At 25.9% G+C, this 18803-nt stretch overlaps 1 protein-coding gene across 1 annotated transcript in view; it reads right to left on the bottom strand.

Moving 5' to 3' along the window:
- Positions 1 to 2500: 2500 nt before the first annotated feature.
- Positions 2501 to 18803, bottom strand: part of LOC129980622 (protein disulfide-isomerase A5-like) — a 34641-nt gene continuing 18338 nt past the window's right edge. Inside the window, exons 18-31 of the mRNA XM_056091003.1 lie at positions 17088 to 17280; positions 16662 to 16729; positions 16211 to 16292; positions 15848 to 15860; positions 14792 to 14857; positions 14576 to 14706; positions 12572 to 12642; positions 12303 to 12431; positions 10766 to 10958; positions 10190 to 10257; positions 8512 to 8593; positions 6912 to 6924; positions 6718 to 6822; positions 2501 to 2911 (exon numbers count right to left, since the gene is read on the bottom strand). Of these exons, the coding sequence (XP_055946978.1) occupies positions 6729 to 6822; positions 6912 to 6924; positions 8512 to 8593; positions 10190 to 10257; positions 10766 to 10958; positions 12303 to 12431; positions 12572 to 12642; positions 14576 to 14706; positions 14792 to 14857; positions 15848 to 15860; positions 16211 to 16292; positions 16662 to 16729; positions 17088 to 17280 (1203 nt within the window). The 3' untranslated portion in view covers positions 2501 to 2911; positions 6718 to 6728. The remainder of the gene's footprint in view (positions 2912 to 6717; positions 6823 to 6911; positions 6925 to 8511; positions 8594 to 10189; positions 10258 to 10765; positions 10959 to 12302; positions 12432 to 12571; positions 12643 to 14575; positions 14707 to 14791; positions 14858 to 15847; positions 15861 to 16210; positions 16293 to 16661; positions 16730 to 17087; positions 17281 to 18803) is intronic.

Below are 18803 nucleotides of genomic sequence, written 5' to 3'. Positions count from 1 at the left end.
TTCAATCCATATACTTACAATGATTGCCTTTGTGATTAATTTCGCTTCAATATTAATTATGACGATTCTGTTGCATTTTGAAAGTTAAGGAACTTACAAAACATTAAAAAAAAATGAATATTACAAAACTTTATAAAATCTAACCTTCACTTTATATAAAAGTCAAAGTGTAAAGGCATTTGCACTTCTAATGCACAACCGTATTTCTTTCCTCGTGAACTTCAATGTGAAAGCACGTTTAAATAATAATACTGCTATCAGCCTAGATTTTTTTTAAATTTATAAGTTCATTTTATTATTGTCAATCCAGAGGCAAAAAAAGGAGGGGGGGGGCTGTAGTGCAAGTATGGCTGCTAGAAATAATTTCATATGCATCTTTATTTGGATTTTTGTTACTCAGAATTCTTAGGTATCTTTTATGAAATTAAAAGTAATGGTTGACAACTGTATTGGTATTATATTATTGATCCCACAATTTTCTTTCTTCTGGAAAGATTAAGCTTTTCAATAGCTTTAAGCTTTCTTAGGCACAGCAGGCCATTTTTGGGAGAAAAAGCTGCTTTAGTTAAAACAAAGAAGGAAAATCAGTTTTAGTCACTTTTCCAAGAATGGCATCACAGCCATTAACTCCAGTGCAATTATAAATCAATATCAATGAATTGTAATGTATAAATATATAGTACTTAATTATATCAAATATCAATATTAATCTAAAAGCATACTTATTTTTTAAAGGAATAGTTTATTGCATCCCTGCAATAAAATGAATCTAATCAACTGAAAAATGTATATTTTAATATAAATAAAAGTCATTGCAGCTGTGTATGCACACTGAAAACCCAGAAAAATTGGTAGAGATGTGCATATGCAAATAGAAGAGATATGTAACATGATGTCATCAGCATGTCATATATAAGACAAAAGATGTCTGGCAAAATTATTAGATTATTACTGCTACAATGACAGGTTATCAAGCGATTTGAATGTGGCATGAAAGGCGAGACACAAAAGATGGGACATTCCATCTTCGAAGTAGAAAAGAAATTGGAACGACAATTTCACAAGTGCATCATGAATATCAAATATCCAGTAAAACATCAAATCTCTCGCATTGTGGTGTGGCAGGAAAAAAGCATTAACAGAACAGGAACATCGATCACTGATGAAGATCCTGATACAAGATAGGCATGCAGATACATAAAACTTCTTCAAACTGCCATGAATTGTATTCCTGGAACATCATGTGAACTATTAAATGAGCAATCATTGATATGGGCTTTTGGTGCTGAACGTCCACTTTATACCTTGCCTGGAACTACTAACACTGTTATTGGATTTTTGATGACTCGAAATGTTTCCAATAGTATTGACATATATGAACGTGCCTGGGCATGAAGACAATTTCATGAATCCATGGACTTTATATGTCAACAGGGGACTATTCAGTTTGGTGGAGCTACAGGGATCATATGGGGCATGTGCAGTCAGATGATGACAGATGACTCTGACAAGGATAGGAACGTAAACATCCTGTCCATTCAAATATATCCATTGTGCATTCCAATGGAGTTTGAAAATTCCAGCTGGACAAAGTGACGCTCTATACATCAAGAATAAGTAATGAGAGGCTTAGGAGCACTCTTCTGACTTCAGATGCTTCAGCAGTCATCAAAATCCCCAGACATGAACATCATTCAACATATCTGTGATGCCTTACAAGGCATAAACCGAAAAGAGATCTCCATCACAATGCACTCAGACAGATTTATGAATTAGCCTCAGGAATTCATTATATGAATTGCCTTCAGACTTTAGTCAAGCCCATGCCAGGTTATTTCAGGACACTTCTGTGAACTTATGGGGACTCTACATGATATTAAGTAGGTGTACTAGTTCTCCAGTATATATATTTATGTATATGCCTCTTCTCCTAAATAACAGGGTTTATTCCAACTAAATTTTGCACACTTATTCTTTAGGGCAAGAGGAGGAATATTACTAATTTTTCAAACTACAAGAGTTTATTAGTTAACTTCTAATTAATTAAATATTTAATTAACTGAAATATTGCCATTTTTTTTTGCAATAACTTTTGAGTGAAATAGTTTAATATCATTTAGCAATTCTTTTTTTTTAAACCTATTCAATGATATCAATTTCCTATTTGTGGAAGTTTATAATACTTCTGAAATTCCTGTTTTATATCTCTTGGAGGTTTTTTTTTTTTAAATTTTTTAATGCTTAAAAGACCTGAAATACTTTTTATTTTCAAGCAAACAATAAATTAGTAAGGTGTAATAAAAAGTGTGCATGATTTATAATAATTTAAGCAAAATTTGTTTTAACATTAAAAATATTATATATGTAAGTATTTAAATTCCAAGCAATGTTAAATAATTATATATAAAACAATAGCATTAATGTTTACCATAGAAATCTTTAAAAGCTGCCACATTTTCTTTAATCATTTACTTTTACAATAAAAAACAAACAAAACAAGAATAGGAAAACCAGTTTTATTTACAAAACAAATGTAATTTGTAGAACAGTTGGCATTATAAATTGGTATAAAAATATTTCCAATCTTCTGTTAAAAAGACAGCTTTAAAATCAGGTACACATAAAAATCAGAACTAAATTTTAAAAAAAACAACTAATAATATTTGAGTAGAAAGAGCATTTCCTTAAACTAAGTAGAGCTGTCTTCATGATTTGTTCTCATTAAATTGATACTACCAAACAATACCCCAGAAAATTAAAAGGAAAAGGAATATAAACTTTGCACCAAAAAAAAATGATCACAGAGGAAGAGATCCGTCAAACATCAACATTCATATTTTTGGAAAAACTGTACATGGAACAATGAATTGTAAGTTTGAGTCATGGATTGACATTATGAAGTGGACATCACCTAAAAGAAAATATATACATAAATTAAAGAGAGGAAAAAATTTCATATTTAGATCTATACAATTCCATTTCAATCTAACAAAAGAGGTAGTTAACATATATGTATCAAATTATGTTCTTTTTAATTGGGAAATTTGCTCTTGTATTGCTTTGGGTATTCAATGATTACAGAGATTGTGAGGGCCAATGAGACACATGGCAAAAAGCGATAGAATAAGCTTATAGTAAATAAAAATAAAAAAATTAAGAATTAAAAATAGTAGATGCTAATTAAGTTTAGCAGATAGATATTAATAAAGTCAAAAGTCATTTTGGTCTCTCTCATTTTTAAGGTTACTTTCTGTCATTTATTTCTATGCTACTATCAGTGTTTATGTTACCTGAATCAGGAAATCCCAATTCAGGTAAATAACGAAGGAAAGTCACACCTTGGCTCCCTTTAGGAGAAATAGTCTCAATTAGCAATAAATCCATCTTGATTATGTAACTTTAGGTACACCATCCAATAACAGAAGAGAAAGCTTGACCAAGGTTAAGGGAGGCCAAAGGAATCCCCCCCCCAAGTGGCCTGATAGAAGACCAGAATAAGAATGAATGGATTCAATGAAAGAATAAGAGTACAAGGAATTTTTGCACAGGTGATTTGGTAGCCAGAATAGACAATGAATGTCCCAATATGGCTCCTTTTGACTTGATTGTATTTGAAGTAAGTTGCTCTCTTTATTTTAGAGTCTGGGTACTCATAGCTGAAATTATTTAGTATCAGACCTTAACACTTTGATATACATTTACATAAAGAAAAACAATAAAATGCAGTTAAGCTAGTATTTTTTTAATTTATTCAGAATCTTATAATTTTGTTTTAATATTTTGGTAAAGAAGATAATGAAAGTATTATCCTTACAATCTTGATCTAACATTAATAGAGAAACCAAATCTGAAAACATTGTGTAAGTACCTTTCAGATTCAGAGAATAAATTACAGGCATTTTTTGAAAAATAAAATAAATAACAATCTGAAATTTTCATAGATCATATTAAAACAGAATTGTATAAAATAAGGAAAAACATATTTAAAATTTATTTTTGGTCCAAACAAGTAATATGTAAATGTAAATATTTATGGACAGTGGACAAATTGATTTCTCACAAAAAGTAGCAAAATATGAACAAAATGCATAACAGCGTTTTTATTGCTTTAATTTGTTTTTGGATATTTGATTCGAGAGGAAGAGGAAAAGTTGAAATAAGGAATTAAAAAATGCAATAAAATGAGTTGCTATGTGATAATACACCTTAATTAACTCAAGAATAAGTTTTAAAGCATGAAAAATATTAATTTTAGTATTTTTTTTTTTTAATTTCATTTTGGTTTGCGCTATGCAGAAAGATAAATCTGTTAAAAATCTTCAGATTAATATTACAATAAATAAAAATCCTACTCTAAATTTCAAATAATTCCTATAAAACCCCTTAATATTGAAAAGTAAAAAAATATTAAATTTGAAATTAACATTCTGTCTTGAATAATATGCCAAAAAGCATTAAAACATCATAATCAAGACAAATTAAATTAGTTTTGCACCTTTCAGATTCAGAGAACAAATTACAGGCATTTTTTGAAAAATAAATAATGATCTGAAATTTTCAAAGATCATATTAAAACGGAATTGTAAAAACAAAGAAAAGACATTGGTCCAAACAAGTTATCTTAATCTTCAATAGCTTATTTTCTCTCAGATGAACAGCCTTTTACTTTTTCTTCCCTTTTATCCATTCTGATACCCAGATCCAAAAACAGTAGCAAGTCTTAAATGATCAATACAATAAGTGTTGCCATGAATTTTTTCCTTGTCATTGCATAATTCAAATAAACTATTGTATTATATATTTGGAATGTGTATTAGTCAAGAAATCAAAAGATTATCACATTCCATTTAACCATCCCTACATATGAGTGTTTGTATTATGGTCAATGTGACTGATTAGTTGTTATTATTAATATAACTGGCCATTGTGATAAATCAATTTATCATATTATCAAATAAAAGTCTGAAACTGACAGAATAATAAACTAAATATTTTGAAAAAAAAATTCTTAGAAAGCCTTGAAAATTAATCAGTCAATGCAGCACAATAATAAAATTTCGCAATTGAGTATTTTATTTTTAAGAAAATAACATCAGATTTTTTTAAATGATAATAATGAAGAAGTTTATGCTAAGATGTAGATTCAGATATCAGCCCAAAAGCTAATTTTTACATACACTTTGAAAAGTGTCTTAAATTATGTTTAAAATTATACATTTTTTTTTTAATTCAATACTGGGACTGCTAAAAAAATTACTAAGTCCAATATTGTTGTTGTTTTCCTTTGTAATTAGTTGACTCAGTTGTGAAGCTTCAAACTTTATCAACATTATTCCAAAAATAATTCAGCCAATCAACAGCTGCTTCTAGAAGGTATTATTTATTAATTAGAAGATCTTCTTAGAGGAAGCCATTGAAAAAGTTTAAAATCATTTAAATTAGCAATATTCAAAGCCTTATAACTAACTTGATTTTAGTCATAGGAACTCTTAGCTTTTGAAGGCAGTAAACTGAGAATATGTTACTAAATACAACTAAAACAGAGAACATACAACTGTCTAAAAGTGCATATACATTTGCAATGTTGGCAAAACTACAATTATCATGTTTCATTTAAGATAACTGAAATGCAAATGCTTTATCCTCTTAACTCACCTTAGATTACATTAATAACTTTATCTAGAATATCATACAGGAAAGACTACAATAATGTAGAAAATAACTAGAATGCTCAAGAGAAGAAATATTTCTATAAAATGATATAGATTTTCTTAATAAATTTTAATAAGAATAAAGTTTGCCTAAATAAAAAGAGGACTTATGTAGTAATGACAATAACACCATGTTCAAAAAAATATATGGCAATTCACTCACAGTTAATGTTTAGTAAAAAGATAAACATCAAATAATGGCTGTTTAAAACTGGACTCCTCAGGATAAACAAATGCTTTAATTTAATATCAGATCAAATCAATCATCCATCAACATCTCATTGACCAAACGTCGTATGCCGTGTTGTTGTATGCCCTTCTAAAATGAATTATTGTAAATAGTCAGTCATGATATCCCCATTATTTCCTCCAGTAAGAAAAATCAATGATGATATAAGGAATGTGACATGTTTTTGTTCAATAATCTCGGATCATTTTTAATAAATTTCTTGTAATGAAAATGCCCTATCAACTCCGACGTTTTTCATGAAACTTTGTTAAGCAAACATCCTAACCATTTGTCACAACAAATGATTCTTCATCACAATGTGCAACCATATATTTCCATTATATCTGGACAATTCTACAAAAATTCTATTGGGAAGAGCGATAACACCTAACATAAAACCCAGATTTGTTATCATAGATTATCATGTAATTGAATTATTTAAGAAAAACTTGCAAGAAAAATATTTTCATTAAGGATATTGAAATGAAGGCAACCAGTGCAAGATTTCTGCAAATAACAACTTCAATTATTCTATGCTAAGGATACTGATCTGCTGCTTAAAAGATGGGATGAGTGCTTGAATAATATGATAATTTATGTTAAATTTATAATAAAAGTATTTCTTATTTCTAATTTGTTCATTTTTTATTTTGAAAAACCTTTATAGTTTTTTCCAACTGCGTTATTCACACAATTTTGTACTAATAATGTTTATAAATATATCATGTCAAATCTGATATTATGTTTTAATTAAAAAGAAAAAAAACTCTAGCTTACACATGAGCATTTTATAACTCTTCTTTTACTAATCGGTTTTTCATGTACTGTACAATATCATCTACTGTGAGAGGCGCAGCATATTCTTTAATGAGTTCGCCATATCTACAAAAAAAGATAGAGAAGTCAGTAATCGCCATGAAACAAAAAGAAATAACAATAAAAAAAGAGGAAAATAAGAGAAATAAACTTACCTAAAATAGTGCACTAAAATGAAAAAAAAAAAAAAAAAAAAAAAAAGTTATTAATTATTGAAAAATATATTACACATAAATCAACATGTCAGTAAAATAACTACAATCAGCCACAACAAAGGTGGATTTAGGCATTAAAGCAATAAAATTCTTGGGAAATTCATCCTTTTTAGTTAATGATTTCTTCATTACCAAATATAAGTATTTAACTATTGTGATATTAAACAAATATAACATTAAAAATTATTATTTTATAAGATCTGTCAAGAGAAAAATAACAATACAAATTAAGGGATAATCAATATTCCATATCAACTATGCTACTTAAGACCCCTCATCTGACTGAAACTAAAAGTTCACATAAAATTACAATTTAATAACAAGATTACAAACCAAATTTCATATCTCTGAATCACTGTATTTTTTAGTTATGCTTGCATACATAGTATAGACCACCCACTGACAGATCTGATAAGGATCTATACTTTAGATTCTAAAATTGAGTACAAAATTTCAATAATCTAAACCTACATTTTTCATCATATTTACATACATGTAAAAGTACAGACTGACAGGTGGTCAACTTTATGAATTTGGTATGGATATACATTTTAGATGCTAATTCTATGAGCCAAATTTATTCATTTAGCTCTTTATCCATTGGTATTCGCCTATTTTCAAATAAACTTCCACTGAAAGGATTTTGGTCAACATTTCACAAAAATCTACAAATTTTGTGCAAAGACCACATACCAAATTTAATGAATCTAATTTAAAACATTTTATAGTTATTGTGTTCACAGATTAGAGACAATCAGACATGAATTTTATATATATTGAATTCAGGAAGGTTTGAAATATAGAAATTAATCAAAATCTTAAGTTTGAATTTTCTTACCACTATAATACACAAAAAAGTAAAAGAAAAACAATTATTAATAGATGAAATAGTTTATATTTAAGCAAAAGCAAATTAAATCTAAAACTGTTCTAAACAAAGTCATCTACTTTTGGATAAAGTGATAAGTAACTGGGAAGAGTGGATGTGACAACAGAATTAATTTAAGGAATATATATATATATAAAGCTTTTCAAGTAGCTAAAATATTTTTAAAATATAATACAATTGCTTTTAGACATCTAAAAAGAAAATATACAGTGGAATAAATTTAAAAACATTAAAAGTTTTTATATACATTTCAGCATAATATTTAAAATTCTACACACAGCTCTTTCCTGGTCTTTTAATGGTTGGTAGTTTAGAAATGCATACATATTAACCACTTTCAACAACTAACAGGCAAAAAGAAAAAAGAAAAAAAATCCAAACATTTTATAATTTATGACAGCAAATCATATACAAACAACAAACAATCAGAGATTGCATGCTAATAAGCTTCCTTGTAACTAAAATTTGATTTTATTGATCAATAGCATAACTTTAATATCTAAATATCATTTTTGATTTATAATAAGAATGTGATCTTAATATTAATATAAATAATATATAAGAGATAAAGAGCTCTACAAAAACAAGTAATTTCTGCTACATATACATTCTAAAAAGTAGATTATTTTAATAAAAGTGACAAAATATTACCAGTAGGAGCAGAACGTATGGCATATTCAATTTGAAGAGAAGTTTCTACAGTTACATCCACAGCAGCTAAAAAGCCATTAATCTAAATAAAGGAAAAAGATTAGAAAATATATATTAGGCAATTTAATGAACTAAAGGTTATTCTTATCTTTTATAATTACTTTCATATCCCAAATTTTTTAATTAATCATAATAAGAACAATTGCTAGAAATTTAGACAATCAAAAAATGTATTAGATCTGTTAAGAAAAAAAATTACTTATCAATTGTGAAATCTCAAATTTAATTTTTGAATACATTTAACATCCAATAGCAATGATTCACCTGATTAGCATTTTATTTATATACACAAGAAAGAATTCTAAATACACATTTATTTCTATACAAGTCTGGTTCACTTAAAAGAATATTTTTTTATCCTGAAATATATAAAAATATAAAAGATCATAAGGCAAAATTACCACATACACATATAAGAGTTGAGCAATCAAACCTTTTTTTTTATTGCTTGGTTATGCACATTTTTCTTTGAGTTTATCATGATAATAGAACTTGTAACTACAAAAATGAATTAATTTATTTTTTTAAAATAGGCTCAAGATAAAATTAACAAAATTGTCTCCCAAGAGAAATCAAGTTCAATATATCTGGAGATAACTGTGGAAAATATTGACTGTTGCATTGAATAATAGAGCAATCCATCTCCAAACCATTGAACATTTTTCACATAAAATATTCCTTCATATGTTTGTGGTTAATCATTTTATTTAATTTTTTTTTAAATTGACACAAATTTAACAAACAGATATAATGAATGTCATCCATGAACAAAAATAACTTATGCAAAAAAAAAAAAAAAAAATTGCTAGCAAGCATTTTGTTTCTGTCCACGTGCACATTAATAAATACCAATTCAACACTAAAACTCTGCATTTTTTTTTTTCGTAGCGTAATCTGAATTTTTGATTCATTACTCTTTTAACAAAATGTGAAAGTTCTTTTAAATTTAAGGACTAAAATGCATTTCAAATATTATGTTAAAATTTATTTTGCATTATATATGAGAATATAAGGCACAGAAATATTCATAGAGTCAATCAATTTTTAATGCATTATAATTATAATAATTTTTCATCAAAAATTGAGGAGACTGATAGCATCCCATACAAATATCAAATTACCAATAAAAATTTTGATTCAAGGAATGTTATTGATTATAATTCTAAATGCTAAAGAAATATTTCACAATAATAATATTTCAAATGTCCGAAGTTATAAATCATTCTTTAAAAAAATAATTAAAAAGAAATTACAAAAAATTTGTTTTAGAATAATAATTTGCTAGATGTAATAGAGACCATTATACCATGAAATTTTAAGAAAATGGAAATAAACTATTTAAATTATAGTTTAAAAAATACTTTCCTAATTACCGTATTTTATAAATATTGCCAATTATTCAAAATAAATATCTTTAAAAGTATCGTAATTTTCATAACCAATATCTGGATATGTGTTTTCAGTCATAATTATAAACCAAATAAGATTCAGTATCATTTTGAAAAGCATTCTAACATGAAAAGAAATAATTAAACGGCATGCAGTGCTTAGTACAATAGAGCTTACAATATATATTTTGTCCCTACATTTTTTAAAGTTTCAGAACATAAATACATACCTTTTTCTCATTCATTTTAGCAGCAGCTTCAGCAAATATATACCTCAATTCTCTGCTCTCTGCATTCCCTATGCACAAAATAATACAAAAAAGATAATGAAAGTCAAAATTCTTTGAAGAAATATTTAATACAAGGTATAAATAAAATCTGTGTAATTTATCTTTCAAAATTAATTTTTTTTAAATATTTTCAGATTATAAGCATGCACAAATACTTGACTTAATTCAGAAATTTTAAAGCTACACCATATATTGTTTGCCATTTATCTTCTGGGTAAAATAAACCATCAATAAAGAACCAATTTTCCTAAAGTCTATTTCTGTAATAAATATATGAATGCAAGACTTAAATTTAAAAAAAAAAAAAATTAAAGAGAAAAAAAGTTTAAATCTGACATGAGAAATGTTGCATTAAAAATAAAATATTAAACTATGTTTTTAATCATATATAAAAATATGGTTTAAAATCATACTTTCATTTGGCACCATATGAAAAGATTTAGCATAAATCTTACTAAAGGTACAGATATGCAATACAAAATATAAAGCAATTATAGAACCAATTTACATTCTTACAATGTGAATAAAACATGACCAGAGCTGACGGCTTAGATTTAAGAACTTCATGGAATGTAGAATCCTTTAAATAATGAACACGCTCTCCATGAGCAACTTCTGACCAAAACTTGTCAGGATGTGCTGGCGGTGTTGCAGTTTTAGGATTTAAACTTTCAATAGCAGCCTCCATGTACTTTATGAAATCATGTTTCTAGAAAAAGAATTGTAAATGTTTTACAAATAGAATACAGATTGTAAAAATTGTTTAATTTCTTCATTTTATACATTCTTCTTTCTTTTTTCTTTCCTTATGAGATTTCAGAAAAAAAGTTATCAAACTTTTACAATTCTGAAAGCCTGAATTATTCTAAAATCATTTTAATGTTCTATTCTTATAACATTACAGAATTGATTTAGAAATGATTAAATGATAATTACAGAATAACAAATCTAATCTAAATGATACCTGCAGAATATATGTACCATGATTATGAAATCTAAGTTTGAATCATATGCACACTATTTAAAAGTAAATGAAGTTGAAAATGGCTAGTTATTTTAATGCAAATAATTTTTAGATTTATAAAACAAAGAGATAATATCTGCAATATTCTGACAAAAAAAATTTATTTACCCACTTGATTAAACCTTTGTTTATGAAGTAGATTTATATTCATTAAAGGAATAAATTTAGGTTTTGAGTTCAAAAAAAAAAAAAAAGTTAATCCTAGCGAGCCCATATGTAGCCCATAATCTTTGAAATCCAGCAAACATAACTGCATATATTAATTTATATTCTAAATAGAATAATACATTAATTTATATGTAATATTTTAATAAAAATTTTGTAATTTAATTTTTAAAATAAAGCAAACACTCTCCTGAGTATTTCCAATAATATTTTGCAATTCCATTAGTTAGACTGAAAGAAAGGCAAATTCAAAAATGTTCAATAAAGTTGACTGAAATTCATGTGGTATTTATATTATATATATGTTCCTAATTATACATAATCATTAATTTGTACAATTATTTTCATGCTTGAATATACTTAGGATTGTGAGCAATTATTTTTGCTTATGGGAAAAAAAAAAAATAGATATCTGTTCAGATTCAGAATTATTTAAGTTCAACTAAAATTAATCATTACAGACAAGATACTCCTCAAGATAAGAAAAACTGCAAAAGAGAAAAAATGCCAAATATCGAGAAGATAGGAGGACATTATTTATAGTTTTGTACTTTTTCTTTTTATGTCATATTTTTTAAAGTGCTACTTTTATTATGCTTCTATAAAAATTAAAAATATACTTTTTGAATATACAACTTATTAAATAATACAATATTTATTTAACTTTAGGCCAGCATTTGAATTTGAAACTTCTGGTTAAAATAAAAGCAGAGATATAGTGATCAGCAAAATCTGATATAAAAAAATTAAATAAACAAATGCATAAAGCATAAAATAGGCAACACAATACCATCATTTTGCATTAATCTTACACATTCATTTTTACACTTCAGTTATATTGAAGAAAAATTAGGCAATACATACAGTGCGACTTCCATCATAAGGCTTTTCAACATTGTAGAAATTGAAATATATAAAAGTTGGGTAGCTGTTGACATCATAAGCAGTACAAAGACTATTGTGCACTGTACAATCGACAGCAGCAAGCTTAACCTTAAAAAAATAGAAAATGTTTCATAATTTAATAACTTGATGAAAATAATAATAATGAATGTCTTGATGAAAATAATAATAATGAATGAATAAAGTGTCTTTCAGAACTATTAACAGACAATCTGCATCAAATATAATACCTCTGGATCATCTTTAAAGTATGCAGCTGCAGCAGTATATTCAGGTTTGGCTCTCTTACAATGACCACACCCTATGAAATATATATATGTATGTGATAAATCATTTTTTCTAAATTTTAATAAAGACAAATTAACTAGTTTCTAAATTTTCATTCATTATTTTATAAACTCTAGTACATCATTAACTATAACTATAATTGTGAAGATCCAGTCGAAACAGCTCAAGTACTTTCGGGAATTCTCCTCAGGGGATGACAATTGGACCTTATTGAAATGAAAATGGCTAACAGATGGCAGCTTGGGAATTTTTTTAATCTCCTTGTTTATAGAAATATCATCTGCCTGTTAAAACCAATCAAAAACTTATTCACAATATAATCGCTGGCTCTTCATTATCGATGCACCCTCACTGTCAAGACTAGTTCATCATTTCATATATAAATGATTTATTGTAAATTATAAATTTAAGGAAAAAGGAAGAAAAATAAATTAATTATATTATTGATTCATTGTTTTAATGAGCAAGATACAATAGAATAGAGATTGTAACATACAAATATGATACTTCCTTTTCAAAATTAAATTGATTTTACTTTATTTTCAAAAATTCTATGAATAAAAAAATTTAGTTCACATTGAGAAGAAATACTTCTCCTAAAAATTAGTTTTCTTTCAAAAAAAAAAAAAAAAAGACCTGAAATGCAGGTGAATATATAAAAATACAAAAAATTTCTAGATTAGCTCTGTTGTCAAGAAACTACTTTATTTATCCACATGGACAACACTTCAAAGTAATGTTTTTGCATAGCAATAAAATATTCTTGCCACTTCTAGAATATGTGCTAAAAATTTTATTCTCAAAGTGTGCCCAAAATCTTTGGATCCTCACAATAGATATGTTATTATCTTCCATTGATATTTTCCAACTCTTGAAACATGTGTTCTACTCAAAGCACTTTGCACAACTCGTGGCAACATAGTTACCATGTATTGTTGCTGATTACATGTTGAGTTTCTGGGACAGATTTACCAAATTTCACATTTTCTCTTTGCAGACGTAAATATCACAGAATAAATTGAAGGGAAAAAAACATATGTGATTAAAAACCATGAGTTGCGTAGCTACTAAACATATAGTAAAAAGTTTGCTGGCTTATGAATGTCTATTTTTTCCTAATATTGTGAGTGCTTTATGATATTATCCTTAAGTTTATTACAGAATTAGTCTTGAAATGTTTAATTACAAGTTACAAAAAAATGGGAGAATTACAAAATTAATTATAAAAATGAAGGAATTAAAAACAAATTAACAAATAATAAAAAGTTTAACAAAAGTTTTCAAAGTTTAACAAAGCCAAAAATAAAATAACATCAATCAACATATAAGAAACTGAAAGTTCATTTGTTTAAACCTCATACAATTCTACACCTATAAATTGATTCAAATGAAATTTAATATAAATATTCCTTAAAACATAAATGGATTAATTGAAGTATTAATAATTTCCTACCATCGCCTAAGGAGGGGTGGAATGAGGGTTGAAGGATTTTAATTTTTCCTGCCCTAACTTAAAAAATGTGCTTTATATTGACATTGATATCATTTCATTACTGCACAATTTTGTCAGACTTTTATTAATTTTCCAAAATTAATTTACACAAATTTTTATGCATTTCATTTTTTCCCTCTAAGCTGTATGGCTTCAAGTGCATGTTTTGTTTCCTCTTACATATATATAAAATAAATAACCAAAGACAAAGCCATAGGTAATACAGATAGTTAATTCATAAAACAAGCATATATAAAAAATAAAGCAACAATTTAATTGACTTAAATTCTTACTTTGTAATCATTACTTTTAGACTGCATTGAAAAATAAGTAAAAAGGAAGATAAAAAGAAAATCAAAATTAAGAACTTATAATAAGTTTAGAATAAGAGAAGAGAATTCATAAGATTTCATTTGAAATTTAATTCATTTTTTAAAAAATGAATTTAACTTACAAGGAGCATAAAACATGACAAGCACATGTCTTGTAGATTTCAAAGTTGGCTTGAAATCTTCTTCTTTAAGATGGACCACATTACTTGGCTCGTCACTCCATGGAATTTCTCGAGGAGGAGGTTCCTTAGGACTGAGATATAAAACTGTTTAAAATCCATGCTAAAACAAATTACTATTAAAAATATTTTATAATTGCAAAAAATTTTATAACTTACTCTTTTACAAATTCCAGCAGTTTATCAACTGTCCTATCCTCTACATCAAATTGTACTTTTCCATTTCTAAATAAACATGCAAAAATGCTTATCAGAAAATGGTTCAAAAATATAGAAAATTACTATTTCAAGAAGACATCTATGTAAAATGAAACTATAGTTTAAAAGAAATTCTGTCCTCTTTGCTTCCATACATATCTTTGGTTGATTTTTTTTTAACAGCATTCAATTTATTTTAGTCAAATAACAAAAGTGGACAGTTCTTCAGAATCACTTGTTGATGCCAGTGATTCATAATTTTATTTCATGCAATATAAAAGAATTTAATGCTATTTTCAAAATTCAATCAACAGTTATTAGCTGAATGACTGGCATTTAGAATGGATTTGAGATAAAGATAAATTTACTATAAATGATTATATCATTCTAAGTATAAGATGTTTTAAACTTGTTTTTTAAATATTTTCAAAACATGGGAGAATTAAGAAAGCATAATATAGAATAACTCACATATTTCTATTTTAAAAACAAGGACATCTATGAAAATAAAAGATTCTGGGGTTTCATGCATTTAAAAATATTTGCATTTCCATGCAAATAAATGTTACAATTTAAATATTTAAGGCAAAAGTTTTTTTATGTATTTAACATCAAAATGTGATAACACTAGCTTAAATCAATTAAAGTTATTATTAGAGAAGTAAATATTCTTAAAATTAGATGGAATTTATCAAACATAAATGAGAATCTAAACTTCACAAATATATATTTAAATGGAGTTTCATAATATGGGTGATCCATAAAACTAGCAAAGAATTTTTAAAAAAGCATCTTTTAAATCAAGTAATTTCTATTTCATAATACTAACAACAAGAATTCAAGTAAATATGTTACAAATGTTATTAAAATCTTAAAGGTTATAATAATAATAATGTTCATGGCATATATAGATAAAAATTTTCTTATTTCTTATCATTCAAACAATTATTTAAGTAATAATTAATTAAATAAAACAATTAATTAAATGAATATAGTAAAAGATGATGTAATACTTACTTAAAATATTTCACTGCAAATGAAAGAGAAAAAGTTATTAGTATTGATTTACATTAAAAATACAATTCAAATACAGTATATTTCATCTGCTTGTGCATAATCAGATACTTATTATTTTCTAGACAAAGTTTACCAAAAATAGACTTATGAACAATCCAGTTCATTTTTTTTAGTATAATCTAGGTACTGTAAATAATAAACTTTGTTTATTATACAAATTTTTAAATAGTGTTAACAACTATCTTTCTTTGAAATATATAAAATAGACAAAAGTTAAATTCAGTTGATTTTAACAAAAATCCAAAAATAATCAAAATTATTAATAAAATATAGAACAATAACTGCAAATGAAATAAAGCTTACAAGTAGTATAAGCTCTGATTGAAAATTCAGCTTGGAGAGAAGTTTCAACAGTTCCATCTACTGCAGCTATAAAGCAATCAATCTGAAAAAAGAAAGAAAAGGTTGATTTTTTTTCTATGAAAAATTAGGTTAAAGAAATCTATAATTAAAAATTAAAATCTATAATGTACATAAATATCATATTATTAGTTTTATGATTCAGATAGTTTATAAAAGATAAATCATTTACCAATATATATTATTTTTATGTATAAATTCCTTTTTCATATATAATTATGCTTGCATTCTTTTATTGTTTGATTTGAAATTTTAGAATAAATACATTTATTTCTTATGAATAACAGAGATTCGAAAATAATATATATATATATATATATATATATATATATATATATAGATATATATATAATAAGGCAAACATTTCCAAAATATAAAAAGGAAAAAAACATACCTTTTGCTCCTTAACCTTTGCAGCAACCTCAGCTAAAACTCTACGCAATGCTTTGCAATGTCCACTCCCTAAAATTTTAAAATGACGTAACATTTTTCTATTCTAGTTTATAAATAAAACAATGCAATGTTATAATTCTTATTAACATTGCACAAAATTTAAAAATCAACATAAAATCAAAAATAAATAATTTGAGAAATGTTACTATATATGTCATAAAATTTCATTCCAATAAATAGAAGCAGGCACAAAATAAAGTTTGAAAGGAATTTAATCTCATTATTTAATTAGTTAATTGCAATTTTTTATTATGAATTATTTATAAAAATTTATTGAACTACAATGGTTTAAACAAACATCAAAAAATATTTTTAAAAGCATTATTTAAGTTAAGTAAATTTTGGAGATTATGAGCACGTGACTTACAAGGAGCATAAAACATTACAAGGGCCGATTTCTTTGACTGCATAATTTGATGAAATGTGCTGTCTTTCAAATAATTTACAAGATGACCATTGGGCACTTCAGACCAAAACGTTTCAGGATCTTCAGGGCTTTCAGAATTAAGAGGAGGAATACTATCAACAGCAGCCAGCATGTAATCAATAAAATCTTTTTCCTGAAAGGAAAATGAAACAGGCATATAACTTTTAACTGCCATTAGTCTGGTTCCTATTTTATTCATATTTTCAAAAATAGGTTCAGTGTCAAAATTTATAATGGAAGATAATTTTTTTTTTAAATTTAATTGGAAATGTTTTTTAAAAAATTTTACTTCAAACACACAAAATTATGAATCATTTTTTTTTTTTTATGTTGTAACACACATACACACAAAATCTTTGTTTCAAAAAATTTATTATTATATTCTGAAACCATTAATGTTTTTAAAATAATTATTTAATCATTTGTTTGTTTCCTCATTTTTTTACAGATATAGAATTTTTGGAATCTATATAAAAATATTTTTGAGATTACAAAATAATGTATAAATCACGCAAACAAATGGATTGAAACAAAAAAAATACCAAGACATTTCATTTCATCCCATTCTCAGACATGACACAGACTTTGAACACACACACAGACAAACATAAAAAAAGATGCACTTTATAAATAATGATTGTGCCAAACACAAACAAAGAGGAATAAAATAAACATGGTTAATGAACAAACTATATAGATTTACACACAAAAAAAATGCCCCAGACATATTAAAAATACTGTAGAATTATTTATTACATAAAAAAATTATTTAATTTCAAGAAAAATAAAATTTAATTCTAAAAATAATGAAATTTACATTTCTACAGAAATGGGAAAAGTCTGCTTTTTCAATATGAGGTTGATTATTTTACTTCACAGCCTTTCATTAGTCATAATTCTCATTCATAAATTGTCACAATTTCTCCCATGAAAAAAAAATTCATTTTGAGAAATATTTATCTGGTTTTTATAATTTTCTTTTTATAACTATAACAAGCAGCTTTAATAATGTAAATGAGTATTCTGTAAGTATATTCAAATTGTAATGACTTAAAAGTAGAATAAACCAATAACAGATCGATTAACCTGATCTGGTTTATGGTCAATTAATTATTGTGAGCAATAGAAAATCAAATGTGAAAGAAACATGAAAGAGATACCCGATTTATCATAATACATAAGATCTTTGAAAATAACACATTATTGGTTCATTTTAAGATATACATTTAAAAAAATAAACCTACAAAAATTATAATTTTAAATAATGATTTTCTCTTATAATACAATAATATTAAATAAAAATTAGAAACCCTGACAAAAGAGAAAGTTTAACAAATGAAGGTTATGAATTCCAAGATTTTTCAGTAATCAAAGATAATGGCTGATCAAAGGGAAATGATAATCCCGGGAAGTTTTCAAAACATAATTCTTTTTTCTATTTGAAGAATTACATTATTTCCTTTCATTATTATTACTTCAGTTACAAGAGCTTGGTAATTTAAATATAATTAGAGGTAAATGCACATCAATTATATGGAATAAAAATAAAATGCAAGATAGCTGCTTACTTCAGAATAATAAGACAATTTCATAATTTTGTTTTTTAAAGAAATAAAAAAATATAAAGAATGAAAGTAATGAAAATTTTGTAACAAA

This window comes from Argiope bruennichi, chromosome 8 (assembly GCF_947563725.1).
Source record: "Argiope bruennichi chromosome 8, qqArgBrue1.1, whole genome shotgun sequence".
Classification (NCBI taxonomy): Eukaryota; Metazoa; Arthropoda; class Arachnida; order Araneae; family Araneidae; genus Argiope; species Argiope bruennichi.
This window is presented reverse-complemented; position numbering and strand designations above follow the sequence as displayed.